At 42.6% G+C, this 19,676-nt stretch overlaps 2 protein-coding genes across 2 annotated transcripts; both read left to right on the top strand.

The window, feature by feature from the left end:
- The first annotated feature begins 7,674 nt into the window (after window positions 1–7,674).
- On the top strand, window positions 7,675–12,944 carry LOC118367740 (cytosolic non-specific dipeptidase-like). Its single transcript, XM_052494563.1, has 12 exons — window positions 7,675–7,784; window positions 7,965–8,095; window positions 8,312–8,455; window positions 8,669–8,831; window positions 9,869–9,957; window positions 10,152–10,349; window positions 10,442–10,526; window positions 10,735–10,895; window positions 11,200–11,364; window positions 11,664–11,805; window positions 12,326–12,473; window positions 12,606–12,944. Exons 2-12 carry the CDS (start codon window positions 7,967–7,969, stop codon window positions 12,676–12,678), a joined length of 1,497 nt encoding a protein of 498 aa, XP_052350523.1. The 5' UTR covers window positions 7,675–7,784; window positions 7,965–7,966; the 3' UTR covers window positions 12,679–12,944.
- A 1,022-nt stretch (window positions 12,945–13,966) lies between these two features.
- LOC118382593 (uncharacterized) lies at window positions 13,967–18,602 on the top strand. Its single transcript, XM_052494567.1, has 7 exons — window positions 13,967–14,056; window positions 14,832–14,966; window positions 15,668–15,865; window positions 15,959–16,043; window positions 17,087–17,404; window positions 17,949–18,007; window positions 18,147–18,602. The coding sequence occupies exons 1-6, from the start codon at window positions 14,030–14,032 to the stop codon at window positions 17,969–17,971; spliced, it is 786 nt and encodes a 261-aa protein (XP_052350527.1). The 5' UTR covers window positions 13,967–14,029; the 3' UTR covers window positions 17,972–18,007; window positions 18,147–18,602.
- Window positions 18,603–19,676: the final 1,074 nt, after the last annotated feature.

Raw genomic sequence — 19,676 nt, forward strand, 5'->3', positions numbered from 1 at the left:
CATGCTGCAAAAGCTCTGATAGGTTGGAGCACGTCCTCCAGAAGATGTCATAATTACTGTGTATGTCTATGGAATGGGGTGAGAACCATGAGCGTCCAAGGTTTATATTGATGTCAATGTACCCAGAGGAGGACCGAAACTAGCTGTCCTTCGGCTGCACCGATTGCGCTGTACTCATTGCGAGTACCACTGGTGTAGCCGAACTATGGGAAAAATGCTGCGTGTGGTCACAGCCTTTCAAATAAAATCGCCACACTGTTCATACTTGACAGACAGTTTGTTTATTTCCCAAAACTAAGAGCAGTCACCACATCACTGAGAACCCCTTCCATGTGCCAGTGTCATTTCTGACCCCAGTCATCACAGCCCTCTGTCCTGATGGTGCTGGATTAGAGAGTAAGATAGTGGAGCTGCAGGCAAATTACTAAGATCTGGTGTTACCCATTTCTGGAGCCTTGTGTCAGACACAGAGTATCAACTTCTGAAGCAGTGTGTGCAAAAGGTGACATCATTTTTTGTCAGCACTTTTTCATGTGGAGCAACATTTTCAACAATGAGCATTGTGAAACAAACAGAGAAACATACTAATCAATGCACACTTGGATTGCCTCACAAGGATAGCAAAAACAGACTACATTTAGAATGAATTCAGTCAAGGAGCAGAAGGAACATTTTCTCTCATCCAGCTACTAAGGTAATCCTGAATATTGGTCTTATTCATGTGATGTAGCCTATTTGATGTGTGTATGTATATATTTGTGATGTGCTGTAAATCAAATCAATTGCATGTACTCTATTTGCTCTCAATTGATAATTGATAATATTGGAAGAAAAAGTACAACAAATTAAAGATATGTGCGGCCCTCTGAATGATTGTCTCAACCCAAAGTGGTCCCCTTACAAAAAATAGTGAGTAACACTGGTCTACACTGCAAAACAGTGTTTTTTCATAAATTATTTGGTGACATGTACAGTGCATTCGGAAAGTATTCAGAACCTTTGTCTTTTTCCACAATTTGTTACATTCAGGGCTGGGGAGTAACAAATAACATGTAATCCGTTACATGTAAGGTATTACAAAAAATGGTAACTGTAATCTGTTACGTTACCAGCAAAAATATTGTAATCAGATTACTGATACTTTTGAAAAACTACATAGAATCAGCATTGAAAAAAGGCGCAAGTTTAAGTTTGTTCCACCTGAGACAACTATGATGACACGCCAAATGTGTTTGATGGATCTTGGGAAAAGAGCAGGAATAGGCTTTTGTAGGCTACAGTCCAAGCTATGTCTTGACTGCTGTCGGCATCCAAAGATTATCCAATTTGACTAAACGCTTGGATGTAAGGATGACAGCAGTGGTGTTGTCTCCGACATACGGATATCAATTATTCATGATATCTACAAGCGCATTGATGTGAATTGCACTGCTACTCTCTTTTAGCTATTTGTGCCTTACGGATTGTGGTTGTTGTCGATGGCTGTTCACAAATCTAAATGTGTATTTGAACCAACTAATGGTTGAATTCAAGAAGGTTAAGCTGCCTATACATCATTGTTGTTGAAACCAGTGGACAGCCAGTGAAAAATGTGCTCTTGCAACAGCTGCATAGTGCGGATCCAAGCCTATAGAATAAAAGTGGGGCTTTTATTGTTCAACCTAATTCATGCTGATAAAAGAAAATCCATAGGCCTAATGTACACCTGCTCAAACCTGCACACTTTTGATAGACTTAAAGGGGCGGTCTGTAGTTGCTATCTATTTTTGGACGTATACATCATATATACTGTACCAGTCAAAAGTTTGGACACATCTCACATAAAATAAAATGAAATCAAATGTTATTGGTCACATACACATGGTTAACAGATGTAAATGCGAGTGTAGCAAAATGCTTGTGCTTCTAGTTCCAACAGTGCATTGTGCACACCGCATCACCCTCTGGAGAGCCCTGCAGTTGAGGACAGTGCAGTTACCGTAGCAGGCTGTGATTCAGCCCAACCTGATGCTCTCAATTGTGCATCTGTAAAAGTTTGTCAGGGTTTTGGGTGACAAGACAAATATCTTCAGCCTCCTGAAAAAGGCACTATTGTGCATTCTTCACCACACTGTCTGTGTGGGTGGACCATTTCAGTTCGTCTGTGATGTGTACTTCAATGAACTTAAAACTTTCCACCTTCTCCACTGCTGTCCCTTCGATGTGGATAGGGGAGTGCTCCCTCTGCTGTTTCCTGAAGTCCATGATCATCTCCTTTGTTTGAACACAAACCTTTGTGGGGCCCCAGGTTTGAGGGTCAGCAAAGTGGAGATGTTGTTTCCTACCTTCACCAACTGTGGGCGGCCGGTCAAAAAGTCTTGGACCCAGTTGCACAGGGCGGGGTTGAGACCCAGGGCCTCCAGCTTGATGATGAGCTTGGAGGGTACTATGGTGTTGAATGCTGAGCTGTAGTCAATGAACAGCATTCTTATATAGGTATTATTTTTGTCCATATGGGATAGGGAAGTGTTCAGTGTGATGGCGACACCTACTCATTCAAAGGTTTTTCTTTATTTTTACTATTTTCTAAAACTATCAAAACTATGAAATAACACAGAATTATGTAGCAACAAATAAGTTTTAAACAAATCAAAAAATATTTTAGATTTTAGATTCTTCAAAGTAGCCACCCTTTGCCTTGATGAAAGCCTTGCACACTCTTGGCAAAGCATGCCATTCCATGAGCGCAGCATTTATTTTTCTACTTGAATCAATGAGCCCAATCAATCCTCCATGACAACAAAATCATAAACAACAGAATAGGGCTGGCTAATAAGTCCTTAGTTTTGGGGTCATGCTCAAGTAAAAACATTTGGCTAATCTATACTATACTATATTTCCAAGTCCTAATCTTGAAAATCAAGGGATATGACATTCATTGGAATGACTGTAATTCTGATACTTTGGTTTGTAATGTAAAGATACCATTTAATCGTATTATTATATGTAGTAGAAAGCGATGGGTTAGAAGAAGCCTACATAACCAACCGATAAAGTAACATTTAACATCCATAAATAACCAGCTATGTAAACTTTAACATTGGTTTATCCTGCAATAGACGTCGTTCAATTGGTAACAAACATTTTTGTCTTCTTCTGATGACTCTTAAGGGTAAAGTAATCTAAAAGTAACGGAATGTAATCAGATTATGCTTCTGAGTTTGGGTAATCCAAAAGTCACGTTACTTATTACAATTTTGGACAGGTAATTTGTAACGGATTACATTTAGAAAGTAACCTACTCAACCCTGGTTACATTACAGCCTTATTCTAAAATTGATTAAATAGTTTCCCCCCCTCAATCTACACACAATACCCAATAATCACATTTACATAAGTATTCAGACCCTTTACTCAGTACTTTGTTGAAGCAGCTTTGGCAGCGATTACAGCCTCAAGTCTTCTTGGGTATGACGCTTCCAGCTTGGCACACCTGTATTTGGGGAGTTACTCCCATTCTTCTCTGCAGATCTTCTCAAGCTCTGTCAGGTTGGATGATGACCGTTGCTGCACAGCTATTTCCAGGTCTCTCCAGAGATGTTCGATCGGGTTCAAGTCCGGGCTCTGGCTGAGCCACTCAAGGACATTCAGAGACTTGTCCCAAAGCCACTCCTGCGTTGTCTTGGCTATGTGCTTAGGGTCGTTGTCCTATTGGATGGTGAACCTTCGCCCCAGTCTGAGGTCCTGAGCACTCTGGAGCAGGTTTTCATCAAGGATCTCTCTGTACTTTGCCCCGTTCATCTTTCCCTCGATCCTGACTAGTCTCCCAGTCCCGGCCGCTGAAAAACATCCCCACAGCATGATGCTGCCACCACCATGCTTCAACATAGGGATGGTGCCAGGTTTCCTCCAGACGTGACGCTTAGCATTCAGGCCAAACAGTTCAGACTTGGTTTCATAAGACCAAATAATCTTGTTCCTCATGGTCTGAGAGTCTTTAGGTGCCTTTTGACAAACTGCAAGCAGGCTGTCATGTGCCTTTTACTGAGGAGTGGCTTCCGTCTGGCCACTCTACCATAAAGGCCTGATTGGTGGAGTGCTACAGAGATGGTTGTCCTTCTGGAAGGTTCTTCCATCTCCACAGATGAAACTGTGGAGCTCGTCAGAGTGACCAAGGCCCTTCCACCCCAATTGCTCAGTGTGGCCAACTCTAGGAAGAGTATGTGGTTGCAAACTTATACCATTTAAGAATGATGGAGGTCACTGTGTTCTTGGGGACCTTCAATGCTGCAGACATTTTTTAGTACCCTTCCTCAGATGTATGCCTCGACACAATCCTGTCTCGGTGCTCTACAGACAATTCCTTTGACATCATGGCTTGGTTTTTGCTCTGACATGCACTGTCAACTGTGGGACCTTATATAAACAGGTGTGTGCCTTTCCAAATCATATCCAATGAATTGATTTGACCACAGGTGGACTCCAATCAAGTTGTAGAAACATCTCAAGGATGATAAATGGAAACAGGATGCAGCTGAGCTCAATTCCGAGTCTCATTGCAAAGGAAACAGAATACTTATGTAAATAAGGTATTTCTGTTTTTTATTTTTAATAATTTAGCTGAAATTTCTAAAAACCTGTTTTCGCGTTGTCATTATGGGGTATTGTGTGTAGATTGATGAGATACATTTTTTTATTTCATCCAATTTAGAATAAGGCTGTAGGTAACAAAATGTGGAAAACTGGAAGGGGTCTGAATACTTTCCGAATGCACTGCATGTAGTTTTACAGTTTTTAGAGTTTCATCTAAAAAGGATATATTTGTTAATGTTTCACTATTTTTATGAAATTCACTGAGGAGGAAGCTCCTCCCCTTCCTCCTTTGAGGAGCCTCCACTGTGCTCTGTTTATCAATGGAAACATGCGTAGCCTCTGGTACATCCTAGAAACTCCACGTACGCAGAATTTAAGTAAAAAATGTACGCATGGTTGATAAATGAGGCCCCAGAGTAGGCCCATTGTATTATGATTTGAATAAGGCCATTTCAGTTTTTGATTGCGTCCTGTTTGTTATTTTTTATTTGTAGACTCCATTCTGATCCTCACTCCACCGCCAAGAGCGTCCTCATCATATTCACCAGCCAAGGCTCAGGCTTTAGAAAGAAAAGGCTTTTAGATGTGTGGGAAATAGAATCCATTACTCTTGAATATAATAAGGCCTAGGTCAGAAGTTGATAAATCAAATCAAATCAAATTTTATTTGTCACATACACATGGTTAGCAGATGTTAATGCGAGTGTAGCGAAATGCTTGTGCTTCTAGTTCCGACAATGCAGTGATAACCAACAAGTAATCTAACTAACAATTCCAAAACTACTGTCTTATACACAGTGTAAGGGGATAAAGAATATGTACATAAGGATATATGAATGAGTGATGGTACAGAGCAGCATACAGTAGATGGTATCGAGTACAGTATATACATATGAGATGAGTATGTAGACAAAGTAAACAAAGTGGCATAGTTAAAGTGGCTAGTGATACATGTATTACATAAGGATGCAGTCGATGATGTAGAGTACAGTATATACGTATACATATGAGATGAATAATGTAGGGTAAGTAACATTATATAAGGTAGCATTGTTTAAAGTGGCTAGTGATATATTTACATAATTTCCCATCAATTCCCATTATTAAAGTGGCTGGAGTTGGGTCAGTGTCAATGACAGTGTGTTGGCAGCAGCCACTCAATGTTAGTGGTGGCTGTTTAACAGTCTGATGGCCTTGAGATAGAAGCTGTTTTTCAGTCTCTCGGTCCCAGCTTTGATGCACCTGTACTGACCTCGCCTTCTGGATGATAGCGGGGTGAACAGGCAGTGGTTCGGGTGGTTGATGTCCTTGATGATCTTTATGGCCTTCCTGTAACATCGGGTGGTGTAGGTGTCCTGGAGGGCAGGTAGTTTGCCCCCGGTGATGCGTTGTGCAGACCTCACTACCCTCTGGAGAGCCTTACGGTTGAGGGCGGAGCAGTTGCCGTACCAGGCGGTGATACAGCCCGCCAGGATGCTCTCGATTGTGCATCTGTAGAAGTTTGTGAGTGCTTTTGGTGACAAGCCGAATTTCTTCAGCCTCCTGAGGTTGAAGAGGCGCTGCTGCGCCTTCTTCACGACGCTGTCAGTGTGAGTGGACCAATTCAGTTTGTCTGTGATGTGTATGCCGAGGAACTTAAAACTTGCTACCCTCTCCACTACTGTTCCATCGATGTGGATAGGGGGGTGTTCCCTCTGCTGTTTCCTGAAGTCCACAATCATCTCCTTAGTTTTGTTGACGTTGAGTGTGAGGTTATATTCCTGAGAATTGTCTGTTAATTGAATGAATGATTAAAATATTCCGCCCTGAAACATATAATTGTATGGAATTGATTAGAATGTATAAAATCATAATCAATAAATGTGTAGTCCTAGTCAGAATTAGGGTAAAGACAATATGTCTTTATGGTATTATAAACACAGACTGTCTGAGCTTGGTTCCGACCTGACTAGAGATTGGGAGAGAACAGGGAGTACGTGTCAAGAACAAGGTCACAAAGCTCTGGCAGGACATGTGTGTGCCTCTGTGTGTGTGCGTATGGCTGTGTGAATGTGTGGGCATGAAAAGTCAGTATAAAATGAATTGTTTTGTATTCTTGACTTTAGAACGTTCGTTCTCTGAATAAACTGTACTAACCTTTTGTATAAGCTGAGTCTTTGACTAATTATTATACCCATGGTCTTACAAACCTCAGGAATTGGTCAGAGCTATTGATTGATTGTTATTATCAGTGGGATTGGAAATTCTCTTATCAGAAGCTAGGCAGAATGTAGACCTACATGTTTTACTCTATAACATTTCTATTTTGTATAATGTGGCCACTCCATTCTGATCCTCACTCCACCGCCAAGAGCGTCCTCATCATAGGCACCAGCCAAGGCTCAGGCTTTAGAAAGAAAAGGCTTTTAGATGTGTGGGAAATAGAATCCATTACTCTTGAATATAATAAGGCCTAGGTCAGAAGCTAGGCAGAATGTATACCTACATGTGGCCCCAGAGTAGGGCTATTGTATTATGATTTGAATTGGGCCATTTCAGTTTTTTTTTTGTGTCCTGTTTTATTTTTATTTGTAGACTCCATTCTGATCCTCACTCCACCGCCAAGAGCGTCCTCATCATAGGCACCAGCCTATTGAAATCATAATACAATGGGCCTGCTCTGGGGCCTCATTTATCAACCATGCGTACATTTTTTACTTAACTTCTGCGTACGTGGAGATGCTAGGATGTACCAGAGGCTACGCATGTTTCCATTGATAAACCGAGCACAGTGGAGGCTCCTCACCAGTTAAAGACCCAGGCGTTTATTAACCCCTGCCAGAAGTTATGCTTCCAGTGTTGCAGGTGAACAAGTGTAGTTATTCTACAACTCCCCTGTTAGGCCATCTGTTTTTTAAGGCCTACTAAGGCAAGGCCCCACAAATTACCGTACTATTAAGTCCTTCACTGTATTTTGTTCATTACTTCATGTTGTTCATGTCGAGGGGACACAGCATGCATTCTTTCTTGGAGTTGGATCAATTGTGCCACAATTGTGCTTGTCAGCGAGAAAAATATCATTTGTCAGCTTGTTTAGCTTGACCTCACGACCCTTCCCATCAGGAGGTGAGCCAGTCACCGGAGGTATAAAAACTCTGTGTGTCTCCGGAGACTCCAGTCCAGTGGGTTCTGAAGACAGGGCAACATTAAAGAAGTACCAAACTAAGGCTACGGTAAGAATTATTTTATTTGTCATTATAGTTTAAAAGTTGAAGAACAAAAGAGTAGAGAGACATAATGAAATATAACAATTCGCTTTTTAAGAATGTAATAATTTGTTTATTAATGTCTCTTCTTAAATTGCTTTCATCATTGCTTAATTTTAAGTGAATAAATCCTTCTATTCTTTTTAGAGATGACGATCTGGCAACTGCCTTCCATGCTCCTTGTTGTTATATCAAGTGTCTCTACTCATCCTCATCACTTATTTGAGTATGATGAGCTGAGCCAGTATGTTGACAGCCATCAGGAGGAATATGTACAGGCAAGTTTCTAAACAGAATAATGATGTTGACTGTTTTATTATTTGATAATACAATATTCACTACAAATAAATACTGTGTGTGTGTGTGTGTGTGTGTGTGTGTGTGTGTGTGTGTGTGTGTGTGTGTGTGTGTGTGTGTGTGTGTGTGTGTGTGTGTGTGTGTGTGTGTGTGTGTGTGTGTGTGTGTGTGTGTGTGTGTGTGTGTGTGTGTGTTAGACTCTGAGGGACTGGGTTGCTGTAGAGAGCGACTCCAGTGATGTCTTGAGGAGGCCAGACTGCCATCGCATGATGGATATGACGGCTGAGAAACTACAAGCCATGGGAGGGAAGGTGGAACTGGTGGACATCGGCGTACAAGAGGTCCGTTTTCTGAAATGTGGTCAACTTAATGATTATGTTATGGGATCTTTTTGTTTGCTTTTTAGCGTAGTCTTTAAAGTCCTTTGGTAGCAGATCAGACTGGTTTGCAGAAATAAATACTAAAAGTTGGGTGTTACCAGAAATGCTCCCTGCCTTGCAAACTGTATTCAGGTAATTTTCTGCATCTACCGTGTCTTTTATCACCATGCTTAGCTGCCTGATGGAAAGACAGTGGCCTTACCCAAGGTGGTGACAGCCCAGTTTGGCAGTGACCCCAGTAAGCAGACAGTCTGTGTGTACGGACATGTGGATGTCCAGCCTGCTAAGTTAGAGGACGGCTGGGCCACTGAACCCTACAACCTGACAGACATCAACGGTAGGCTATGGCTTCCAACAGTAGTCTATGGTATCCAACGGTAGGCTGTGGGTTCCAACGGTTGGGTATGGCTTCCAATGGTAGGCTATGGTATCCAACGGTAGGTTATGGGTTGCAACAGTAGGCTATGTTTCAAGGGTAGGCTATGGTATCCAACAGTAGATTATGGGTTGCAACAGTAGGTTATGGGTTGCAACAGTAGGCTATGGGTTCAAACAGTAGGCTATGGGTTCAAACAGTAGTCTATGGGTTGCAACAGTAGTCTATGGGTTGCAACAGTAGGCTATGGGTTCCAACAGTAGGCTATGGGTTCCAACAGTAGGCTATGGGTTCCAACAGTAGGCTATGGGTTCCAACAGTAGGCTATGGGTTGCAACAGTAGACTATGGGTTGCAACAGTAGGCTATGGGTTGCAACAGTAGGCTATGGGTTGCAACAGTAGGCTATGGGTTGCAACAGTAGGCTATGGGTTGCAACAGTAGGCTATGGGTTGCAACAGTAGGCTATGGGTTGCAACAGTAGGCTATGGGTTCCTACAGTAGGCTATGGGTTGCAACAGTAGGCTATGGGTTGCGACAGTAGGCTATGGGTTGCGACAGTAGGCTATGGGTTGCGACAGTAGGCTATGGGTTGCAACAGTAGGCTATGGGTTGCAACAGTAGGCTATGGGTTGCAACAGTAGGCTATGGGTTGCAACAGTAGGCTATGTTCCAAGGGTAGGTTACGGGTTCCAACTGTAAACTATGGATTCCAGCCATTCACAGTCACAGCAATCAAATGTATTATAATGATTTTTTACAGTGCTTTACAGTAATCCATTCTAAACCCAACACATAGAAACATCTATCTACAACTAACAGCCATTAGATATTGTAACTAACGTGAAGGAATGAAGCAAGTACTTGGGTGTGGGATGATTTTTACCATACATATTTTGAACCAATGAAATGTAACTGATACATGCATGTTAAATGTCAATGTGAGCTGAACATAATGGACATTTATTTGAAAATAATGACTTTGATTCTACCTCTAAGGAAACCTCTACGGCAGAGGGGCGTCTGACAACAAGGCCCCTGTCTTAGCCTGGATCCATACAGTGGAGGCCTATCAGGCCCTCAGCATTGTGAGTGTTCAGTAAGAAGAGATATCAGAGTGAACTCATAGGAGATGTAGAGACGAGATGTGGTGAAACAAGTTAATTTGCAGTCTAACTGACCGTTATTAGGGAGCTTTCCTTTGTTATAATCATTCTTATTTTTTCCACTCCTCCTTTCCCTTCCCCTCCTCCTCTCCACCCCCTGCCCTCTCCCCATGCAGGACCTGCCAGTCAATGTGAAGTTCATCATCGAGGGGATGGAGGAGACCGGGTCCAATGGCCTGGACGCCATGATCGTGGCACAGAAAGACACATTCTTCTCCGACGTCGATTACATCATCATCTCAGACTGTGGTTGGCTGAGCCGACGCCCCGCCCTCACCTACGGGACCAGGGGGAACTGCTACTTCTTTGCTGAGGTAGGACGGGCTGGGGGCATTTCCAATTCTGTGGGACGTTACTTTTTCAAGATCATTAATGAATAGCCATGGTGACTTTGTATGTTTGGTAGGTAGAGGGTCCAAAACAGGACCTACACTCAGGGGTGTATGGAGGCACTGTTATAGAGCCTATGACAGATCTGATCGGCATATTGGGTGAGTTTTTCACCTCTTTGAGTGACAGTATTACAAACTATCTTAACACCTACTTTATAGGTATCGCTGGCTCATGTTTGCATGCAAAGCTATCGTCCTTGTGTCTGTGTGAGCTCTCTATTGGCAGAAATAATAAAATATTAGATATCCCTACAAATGTGTGTCCATAAGAACTGCTTGTGTGTTGACCCATCTCTACCACACCCAGACACACTGATCAGCCCCAGTGGAAAGATCCTCATTCCAGGCATCAGAGAGGCCGTCGCCCCACTCTCAGACGAAGAGTGGAAGATGTACCAGGATATTGAGTTTGACATTGAGAGCTTTAAGTCCAAGATCGGCGTCAGTCAACTCATGTACAGCAACAAGGTGATTCACAGGGGAGTGGATTTTTTTCCAAAAAGCAATACAGTTTTTAATGTGTTCTTTTAAGGTTTTCACTCCTCCTATCTCTGTTTCTCTGTGTTTAGCCTGTATGTATATAGCCTCGTTATTGTTTTGTTTTTTTATCATGTTTTTTTATTATTTTATTTAGTCTTTTATCTATTTGTACATTTTCAAACTTTTTAACTGCATTGTTGGGAAAGGGATTGTAAGTAAACATTTCACAGTAAAGTCTTCACTTGTTGTACTCAGTGCATGTGACAAATAAGAGTTTAATTGGATTTCTCAGGTAGATCTGCTGGCCCATCGTTGGCGTTACCCTACCGTTACCATCCATGGCATCGAAGGGGGCTTCTCTGGCCCTGGCTCCAAGACTGTCATCCCTGCTAAGGTCATTGCCAAATTCTCCATTCGACAGGTCCCCAACATGGACCCAGCAGTGGTCAAGAAACAAGTAGGTGGTACACGCCTCTCACCCAGTGCATTGTACAGTTGCATGACAACACAATTACAGTGTAGATGCAGTTACACACAGTTACACACATTTCTGGAATTGTTATAACCTTCAGACTCTCTTTATACAATACATCCAAGAAAAGGGAACATTCATCCAGGTTACACTATTATAATGTACCTCATTCTGCTCATTCAGTTCATTTACTGTTCAGTTATTCACTATTTCAGTTTGGTTTCAGTTAATGAGATAGACGTGAAGACTGCATGTATGCCTGTTACATATTTGTTCTGTTGTAGGTCACAGACTACCTGAACTCTGTGTTTGCCAAGAGAAAGAGCCCCAACAAGCTGAAGGTGACCATGATCATCGGGGCTAAGCCCTGGTTAGCAGACACCAAGCACCCTCTGTACGAGGCAGGGAAAGCAGCCGTGAAGAGAGGTACAGTTAGACAACTCTGCTCTGGACAAACCAAAGGACATTTCTTATGCTGTCTGTATGTGTATTTGTATGAACAGTGGTCATAGGGGTAATTATTATTGTGTAGTAGCTGACTGTGGACATTTATTGCACAACAGTAGCTTCACAGTGATAGGCCTATCTGTAGTATTTAGAGTTACCAGACATATATACATATCCTCATCGCTAAAAGAAGCCAGTGTGCTGTGGTTCTACTGTAGACCCATCAGTGGTTAAGGCATGATAGTGCAGCGGTATTGTAATGTTTGTGTAGCAGAAAGGACTTGGAATGACAATCTCGCGAAGAGGTAGCCCTGTCTGAGGCTTGTAATTCCCAAATGACACCCTTGGACCTTGCAGATGAACTCTTGGTCTAACGGTTAAGATATTGACTTGGTGAGCAGGAGACCTGGCTTCTAATCCCACTGGTTGCAGTTGGTATTCCTCCACTGCAGGTATAATGCATTATGACGCAGTCACACTTGTCACTGTTTTCCTCTAGTGTTTAACGTGGAGCCAGACCTGATCCGTGAAGGGGGAACCATCCCCATCGCCAAGACCTTTGAGGACGTGACCGGGAAGAGCATCATCATGATGCCCATCGGAGGCTTCGACGATGGCCTCCACTCCCAGAACGAGAAGATGAGCAGGTTAGCCCTTCAATCATACAGTATGTATTTAAAAAATGACGATGGACATTTATAGATTTTTACGCATGCATGAACACACACACACATAGACGTATCAACAATGTCTTATTTCTGTTTATATTCCTTTCCCAGGTACAACTACATAGAGGGGACCAAGTTGTTCATCGCGTACCTCCATGAAGTGGCCCATCTCAAGAAGGACTGAGAGCACCTCTTTTCATCAACACCGTTATAAGACAGTTCTATATTGTTTAGCTTGTATGAGATCCCATCAGTGGAGTCTGGCTTTGTTTAGCCTTTTTCCTGACATTAACTGGTAACTTTTCTTGTTTCTTTCCCTCTAAGCAAAACATTCCAGAAACCCTGTGAGTTCTTGGCATCTGATATAGCCTCAACACTCTGCCTCCCTCTCTCTCTGAATCTTTCTTCCCCCTCACGTTCCTCCTCTCTTTCTGAATCTTTCATTCCCCCTAGAGCAAATAAAACTGGTTCCTCCTTTTTTTCTGGGATCTTTAGAAAGAACATTGTCTCAATGCCAATATATCTCTCATCCCTCTCCAAGACAATTTCTCTCTCATTCACATACAAATGTCTACTTGATAGAGCAAATAAAACTGGTTTGACGCACTGTGTTTTCTGAATCTTTTTTGTCTGGGATGCTTTAGAAAGAACATTGTCAAGTGTTAACCAATATCCACCACGCCAATATATAAAGAACAAGTGTTTCCCAATACCATCCCTGACTCCAAGACATAAAGAAGTGTTTCACAATACCATCCCTGACTCCAAGACATAAAGAAGTGTTTCCCAATACCATCCCTGACTCCAAGACATAAAGAAGTGTTTCGCAATACCATCCCTGACTCCAAGACATAAAGAAGTGTTTCACAATACCATCCCTGACTCCAAGACATAAAGAAGTGTTTCACAATACCATCCCTGACTCCAAGACATAAAGAAGTGTTTCACAATACCATCCCTGACTCCAAGACATAAAGAAGTGTTTCACAATACCATCCCTGACTCCAAGACATAAAGAAGTGTTTCACAATACCATCCCTGACTCCAAGACATAAAGAAGTGTTTCACAATACCATCCCTGACTCCAAGACATAAAGAAGTGTTTCACAATACCATCCCTGACTCCAAGACATAAAGAAGTGTTTCACAATACCATCCCTTCCAAGACCCAATACCATCCCTGACTCCAAGACATAAAGAAGTGTTTCACAATACCATCCCTGACTCCAAGACATAAAGAAGTGTTTCACAATACCATCCCTGACTCCAAGACATAAAGAAGTGTTTCCCAATACCATCCCTGACTCCAAGACATAAAGAAGTGTTTCCCAATACCATCCCTGACTCCAAGACATAAAGAAGTGTTTCCCAATACCATCCCTGACTCCAAGACATAAAGAAGTGTTTCCCAATACCATCCCTGACTCCAAGACATAAAGAAGTGTTTCCCAATACCATCCCTGACTCCAAGACATAAGAGCAGCCACAAAAACAAAGAGCAGCACAAATTGCAGTTCTCTCCTTATGTTCGGCATATGGAAACTCTTTTCTTCAGCATTATGGTGAGTCTTTACTATTTTAGCATAACATGTATACATTTTTTTCATGGACTTCCTTAATTAAGTGCACTACAAAGACGTTGTCATGGAAAAACAGAAGTGGCTGCATGTTTATAGATGGTTTGATGAAGAAGGGTGAAATTACTTGTAAACATAACAGAAAAGTGTGTGTGATATTGAACATCAATATGATTGTATGACGGCCTGAGTGGGGTCATGTGTATGCATGCATAACAGGGTTTGCATGAGCAGCTAAGCTTGCTGGTGTCATGTACTGTAACCTAGATATTGTTAAGACAGCATTATGGCATCACCAACTGTAACTTCTGTTAGCATCCTTCATCCTCTGTATTAGTTCTGTTAGAAAGTTCAACAGTATTCCCAGTTGAGACAGTGCTAAGTTGTGTTTTTTGTCATACTGCACCCTGATCTTTGATCCTCAAGCCCTGGCAGAGTCCAATCAAGTCAGTCAGATACCAGAGACTACCTACAACCATAGACTTTGAATTACTAGAACAGACAATTCCGTTCAAGTCACTGATGTGTGTTGTTTTGGAATTCTACTTCTATGCCCCCACACTGTCAGGAGTAACATGGAAATCTAAACTCACCAAACCACCCATTCCCCTCTACAAGTATATAAGTCAGTAGCTAGAGACAAGTAGAAGCCAGTAGAACTAGATTGAGGCAAATATTGCTAGAATGTACCGTATGGAGTAAGTTATTACTTGGTTGTTATCATCACTGGCTTCCTGTGGCATCTTACTCTCCCTCACAGACAAAGTTCATTGTTGTTGCGTTCCTGTTACTCCACACATCGGCTTCCTCTTCTTTCTCCTCTTCTCCTGGAGCTGCAGGCATGTTGGAACCACTGTATCAATACATAGATGACCACCAAAATCAGTCTGTTCAGGTGAGGAATGAGCACTATTATGACATTCTACTTGGAGTTGGTACTCATACCTATACTCTGTTACTGAACTGTATAATGATACAAATATACATGTTCTTGTGCTGTAGCGAGGTGAATAGAGAGAAACCGAAGCAAAATAGTAAAGAAAAGAGGAATGTCCACTCACTGTTTTGCTGCTCCCATACGGAATCTTTTAATAAACCTTAGATGATATAATCACAACCAGGTTTCCTGCCTGCTATCCATAGGCCAGATTCAGCAAGCTAATGTTCCCTGGTATTACAAATGTGACAATATGAGGATGAAGGTGGTTCATGCTTTTGGTTCCCTCGGTAACCTGTATGGGCGAGGGGCCACGGACAACAAAGGGCCGGTCCTGGCCTGGCTTCATGCTGTGGAGTCCTACCAGGCCACAGAGAAGGTTAGGATTTGCCCTGAAACAGCACAGCTGAAATCTGAATCTTAATGTTCTGCTTGCGGTCTCTAGTTAGTTTTCAGACATTATCTAACCCATGCAGTGTAGCTTAACATAGCAATGGTTATTAAAGGGATTCTGTAATGCATGTATCATAACCTCAATGTTTGGGGTAATCTGTGAGTCTGAATATAAAACCATTTGTGGGATTGTAGTGGAGTCAAACAGTATGTGAATTAGAGACGTGTCACTGACTGGTAGGATTGCCTGGATCTAATGATTTCAGGAGATACCAGTGAATATAAAACTCATCATTGAGGGTCTGGAGGAGGTGGGCTCATACGGTCTGTTGGAGTTGACCAGGAAGAGAAACGACAGCTTCTTTGCAGATATGGACTTCATAGTGATCTCTGACAACGTATGCGCGACCAGAACCCCAGCCCTGACCTATGGAACCAGAGGGAGCAGCTATTTCTTTGTGGAGGTGATGATATAGCTCATTTGATTGCTCAAATAAAAATATGACACACTCTACCATGGTACCATTTGTTCAGTATATTCCTGTTACTTGTTTCAGGTTGATAGCCCTAAACTGGACTTCCATCCTGGAGTGTATGGGGGTTCAATCCAGGAGCCCATATCAGATCTGATAGCCTTACTGGGTGAGATACAGAGGCGTTTGACTGACAGCTCTATCCAATCTTCAAAAAAAGAGAGGCGCAACTCTCTTGTCTGATAGACAAAATTATATATTCATTCCGTTATAGTTCAGGTCAGAAGTCCCTGCACCAAGCAAAAAATGAAGATAAAGGTGTATGTGAGCTAAGGTGCTTACCCAAACTCAGTTACAGTTAAAACATGATTCATCCCAAAATGTCTTCATTATTTCTTATTCCTCCCAAACAGGAAGTCTGTTAGAATACACAGGTAAGATCCTGGTTCCTGGGGTCACTGATGATGTCGCGCCCCTCACTGAGGATGAGAGGAAGCTCTATGACAACATCAGCTTTGACCTGGAGGAGATGAAGATAATTCAATGTCAGTGATGAATTGTAACCCATCCTTGTCCATCCATGGGATCCAGGGGGCCATCTCAGAACCAAGCACCAAAACTGTCAACACCAAAAAGGGCACAGGGAAGTTCTCCATCCGACAGGTCCCCAACATGGACCCTCCAGATGTGGAGAGGAAGGTACAGAGTATCTACCTGTCATGGTTTGAATGACAGGTGTACCAGGGTTGGGACAGGAGAATACCCATAACAAATCCTTTAAGGATCAACGTCTGCTAAATTACCAAAATGTAAATTATATTGGTCTCTGAGTAAGTGTACAGTATAGACGTTGGCTCGCTCTATCTTGGTCACTTGGTCCATGTGTATATTTAAAACCCAGAGACCAATCCTAACATAGCCACCCTCTTCAAGCCTCCATGTCCAACTCTCCTCTGTCACAATACCATGTTTCACAGGTGAAGGAGCACCTTCAGCAGGTCTTCTCCACTCTAAAAAGTCCTAACAGGCTGAGGGTGACCACAACTGTTGGGGCTAAACCATAGGTGGCTAACCTGAAGGACCCACTGTACGTTGCCAGACAAAGGGCAGTCAGAGAGGGTCATTTGTAGAGGCCATTTACATAACCTCTCTCATTTGAAACCATGTCTAACTTCATTGTTTAAGTTAAGATGTGGTTTATCCTTGTGTTAGTGTTTGGAGTGGAACCGGAGCTGATCCGTGAGGGCTCCACCATCCCTATCGCGCTGAACTTCCAAGAGGAGATGGAACCGGAGCTGATCCGTGAGGACTCCACCATCCCTATCGCGCTGAACTTCCAAGAGGAGATGGAACCGGAGCTGATCCGTGAGGGCTCCACCATCCCTATCGCGCTGAACTTCCAAGAGGAGATGGAACCGGAGCTGATCCGTGAGGGCTCCACCATCCCCATCGCGCTGAACTTCCAAGAGGAGATGGAACCGGAGCTGATCCGTGAGGGCTCCACCATCCCTATCGCGCTGAACTTCCAAGAGGAGATGGAACCGTGAGGGAGCTGAATCCAAGAGGAGATGGTGATCCGTGAGGGCTCCACCATCCCACCTGAATCAAGAGGAGATGGAACTGGAGCATCCGTGAGGACTCCACCATCCCTATCGCTGAACTTCCAAGAGGAGATGGAACCGGACTCCACCAGCTGATCCAAGAGGAGATGGAAGGAGCTGATCCGTGAGGGCTTCCAAGAGGAGATGGAACCTGACGTCCACCATCCCTATCCCTATCGCGCTGAACTTCGCATCGCTCTGAACTTCCAAGAGGAGATGGAACCGGAGCTGATCCGTGAGGGCTCCACCATCCCTATCGCGCTGAACTTCCAAGAGGAGATGGAACCGGAGCTGATCCGTGAGGGCTCCACCATCCCCATCGCGCTGAACTTCCAAGAGGAGATGGAACCGGAGCTGATCCGTGAGGGCTCCACCATCCCTATCGCGCTGAACTTCCAAGAGGAGATGGAACCGGAGCTGATCCGTGAGGGCTCCACCATCCCTATCGCGCTGAACTTCCAAGAGGAGATGGAAGGAGACAGGCAAGAGAGTGTGATGATGGAGAGCACTCTCAGAATGAGAAGATCAGCAGGTAAGAGGAGATGAGAAAAGAAGAGATACGATTCCAGACGTTTCTCCCCTAAATTTGTTTTAGATTTTTTTTACATGGCAGATTAATCATGGAAAACGTCATCTTCAGTAAAATAGTGAATCTTGTTTTTCTCTCTCAGGTACAACTACATTGAGGGGACGAAGCTGTTAGCTGATTCTTTTGATGAGATCTCACTACTACAGAAGGTACAGGATATATTTCCATCCAAGCTGTGACCATGATAATTATGCTGTAGGTGACAGTATTGTGCTAGTTGAGTGCCTGGGTTTACATCAATAATGGCTGATCCCATGCTGTGACTCCACTCTCCCAGGGTTTCTCAGGGGGAGGGGGATATCCAAGAACCACATGTCCATTTCACCACACAATGAATAGCTTACACACTTGTACATGTGTGAAACAGGACAAATATAACCACCCCTATTTGACCGTTGAACAGGTATTATTACATAGCCTGAATGAGGTTTATTACTTACCATAGGAACAACATTTTAGCACCCTCTAGTATAACTATTTCTATGATTTGTATTTTATGCATGTATTCTACTCTGGATGAACTAATAAAGGGAGCAAAGACAAACGGTGGCATGTCTTGTGAAATAAATGTATTGGCTGACTCAATAAACACTTAAGTGTTATCCAAATGTAAAAAAATAAAAAACTTGGGTCTTGTGAGAATATTTCCGGAAAAGAGGGGAGTCACCACACTTGAGTCTTTCACTTTGAACAAAAACATTTTTATATTGCACTTCAGATAGATATCATCCATTACTTATTTGTGTGACTTGTCTGTCTGTCACCTTTAGCTGGAGTCAAGTGAGTCAGTCAGTGTGGATGTCAGTGTGGGCTCTCAAGAGAAGATAAGCTATGTGCACACTGCACACAAAACGAGGTGGAAACTGAGCTGCGCTCCCTAACCTCCTGCCAAAAGTATGACCATAGAGACACATTTCCCTCAGATTACACAGACCCAAAATAATTTGAAAACAAACCCAATTTTGATAAACTCCCATATCTATTGAGTGAAATACCACAGTGTGCTATCACAGCAGCAAAATGTGTGACCTGTTGCCACAATAAAAGGGCAACCCGTGAAGAACAAACACCATTGGAAAGGAGACTAGTCATGAACTTACAGGATAAGAGACATGAACTGAGGTCGTTAAACAACCATCACTAACAGAGTGGCTGCTGCCAACATACAGACTCTAATCTCTTGCCATAAATTGAATAAATGGATTTAATAAAAGGTATCACTAGTCACTTTATGATGCCTCAAGCACTCGGGAGCAGCAGTCTAAGGCACTTCATAATTCTTTTTTTTAAATATCTTTTATTTTTGCATTTTCCAATTAAGAACATTCAAAACAAAAGTGAAAAGATATTAGACAACGATAGGACAAAGTGACAGTAACATGAGCGTAACAAAAAAAGAATTATAATTATTTATACAAACATACAATAATAAAAAAAAAAAATGAGACATTGGATCACCTGCCGTAGGCTACCGTAATTTCCGGACTATAAACCGCTACTTTATTCCCACGCTTTGAACCTCGCGGTTTATACAATGACGCGGCTAATTTATGGATTTTTCCCACTTTCAAAAAAACTGAGCACCGTCACATAATGTGACGTAAATCGAGCG

This window comes from Oncorhynchus keta, chromosome 34, assembly GCF_023373465.1.
Source record: "Oncorhynchus keta strain PuntledgeMale-10-30-2019 chromosome 34, Oket_V2, whole genome shotgun sequence".
NCBI lineage: Eukaryota > Metazoa > Chordata > Actinopteri > Salmoniformes > Salmonidae > Oncorhynchus > Oncorhynchus keta.